This window comes from Etheostoma cragini, unplaced genomic scaffold (genome assembly GCF_013103735.1).
Source record: "Etheostoma cragini isolate CJK2018 unplaced genomic scaffold, CSU_Ecrag_1.0 ScbMSFa_2738, whole genome shotgun sequence".
NCBI classification, from domain to species: Eukaryota; Metazoa; Chordata; class Actinopteri; order Perciformes; family Percidae; genus Etheostoma; species Etheostoma cragini.
The window spans coordinates 2433-4686 of record NW_023266932.1 but is presented as its reverse complement, the minus strand read 5'-3'; the positions used below and the strand labels follow the sequence as shown (position 1 = coordinate 4686).

General features: G+C 45.9%; 1 protein-coding gene across 1 annotated transcript in view; it reads right to left on the bottom strand.

The window, feature by feature from the left end:
• Window positions 1–197: 197 nt before the first annotated feature.
• Window positions 198–2254, bottom strand: part of LOC117940563 (erythroferrone-like) — a 3777-nt gene continuing 1720 nt past the window's right edge. Inside the window, exons 3-4 of the mRNA XM_034865806.1 lie at window positions 1785–1901; window positions 198–421 (exon numbers count right to left, since the gene is read on the bottom strand). Of these exons, the coding sequence (XP_034721697.1) occupies window positions 269–421; window positions 1785–1901 (270 nt within the window). The 3' untranslated portion in view covers window positions 198–268. The remainder of the gene's footprint in view (window positions 422–1784; window positions 1902–2254) is intronic.

The window sequence follows — 2254 nt, the reverse complement described above, 5'->3', positions numbered from 1 at the left end:
ACAACATGAGGACAACATGAGGACAACATGAGGACAACATGAAGACAACATGAGGGCAACATGAAGACAACATGAGGGGAACATGAAGACAACATGAGGACAACATGAGGGGAACATGAGGACAACATGAGGGGAACATAAGGGTTTTAGTGATTCATGGATTATATAAATAGGTATTATTAATTATAGTAGTAAATTTAATTCATTCACGAATCTTTGCCGCTCCGGTACAGAGACGCATTTAGGACGTTGTTAGCCTAGCTTAGCATCAGAGAAAGGTCTGCTGCTGCGTCAGGGAGTTCTCACCTCGCAGTTTGAGCTGCAGATCCTGGATCAGCTGCTGTTGTTGGGGCAGGAGGGGGGCGGGGGGCCCCGGAGGCCCCTGGGGGCCCGGGGGGCCAGGAGGGCCTGGAAGACCATGCTGCAAACACACAAACACATAGATGTATGATCAGGACCAGGGACTCATCCGGTTCTCCTCACATTTTGGGGCTCATTTGCATATTTAAAGGTAAATATTTTAGAAAACTTTTATTATGAAAAGTAGTGTGTTCCTGTCAGTTATTGGACAACTAAGCAGCTTGTCAGGAGCAGGGCCACACCCCCAACACACCTCTCCCTAGACAACCTAACGTCCTCTCAGCCGCTCTGGTCCCCCCCCCATACCTGTCCCTGTCCTTTAGGTCCTAAGGGGTACGTCGTGCTACAGCAGATCATCTTTCTGATATTAAAGCAGCACTGTGTGACTTTTCCCCCTTCTGTCACCCTACAGGTTGTCTCATTGGAACTACAACTCCCACTTCTGTCCCCCTACAGGTTGGCTCATTGGAACTACAACTCCCACTTCTGTCCCCCTACAGGTTGGCTCATTGGAACTACAACTCCCACTAAATGCAGAATTTAATTTGCTGCCCTCCGGTTCCCGTTTCAGTCAGCCACCAGCCAAAACTAATAGGTACAAACGCTCCTTCGTTCCCTCTGCCATCTCTCTGCTTAACTCTGGGAGGACTAGGTAACGTCGGCACATATCGTACACTGGGGTTTAAACTTTTAATGTTGTGGCATTCATTGATTTATTTTCTCTATTTGGTATATACTGTATTTTAAATGATGTTGTTGTCTTTGTTGTCATGTACCGTGTGTCAATTTCTTGCTACTGCAGCAAATGAATCGTCCCTTGGGGACAAATAAAGGTTTTGATTGATTGATTGATTGATTGACTTCTGTCCCCCTACAGGTTGTCTCTTTGGAACTACAACTCCCACTTCTGTCCCCCTACAGGTTGGCTCATTGGAACTACAACTCCCACTTCTGTCCCCCTACAGGTTGTCTCTTTGGAACTACAACTCCCACTTCAGTCCTCCTACATGTTGTCTCATTAGAACTACAACTCCCACTTTTGTCCCCCTTCAGGGTTGGCTCATTGGAACTACAACTCCCACTTCTGTGCCCCTACTGGTTGTCTCATTGGAACTACACCTCCCACTTTTGTCCCCCTTCAGGGTTGGCTCATTGGAACTACAACTCCCACTTCTGTCCCCCTACAGGTTGCCTCATAGAAGTACAGCCAGCAAGCTGTAGTCCAATGAGACAGGCTGTAGGGGGACAGAAGTGGGAGTTGTAGTTCCAATGAGAGTGAGTTTATTAACTGTCCTATTGTGAATGTTCAGTTTGCATGAAGACATTTTCATATTCTATATGTAGATATGAACTCAGTGGACATCAAGACAGTTTCAGCTCATTTCATCACATTTCATCTGTTTGTTTTTTTAGATGGAGCTAACCTTTGAGATTTTCCTGGATCCTTTGGTTCTCCGGTTGTCCCCCTTGTTAGAGTTTCTTCTGAAGATCATCCAGGAGCTGAAAGGAGACACTCTGGACACTTCTGAGGACATCAGCTCCTGGAAGACACCAGGTATAGACTCAAACATTTAATACAAGATTTGTGTTAAAATACGTCAAAATGTTGCAGAAACATCGGAAAAAAGACAACAAGCAACAAATGTTGAAAAGAGCGACTAAAACGTCTTTTAAAAAGAGCGTTGTCTACAATCTGGACTGACCCGGGGACAGCGGCTCCGTGTGGACACAGACCACAACACAGTAGCTAAAATCTTTAAAATGACACATTTCAACAGAACTAGATTTGTTAAAAAATGAGGAGGGGTCCTCTGTGATTGGATGAGCCCTGATCATGGTTGGGCTGGGAGGGGTCTTTAGGGTGGGAGGGGTCCTCTGTGATTGGCTGAGCCCT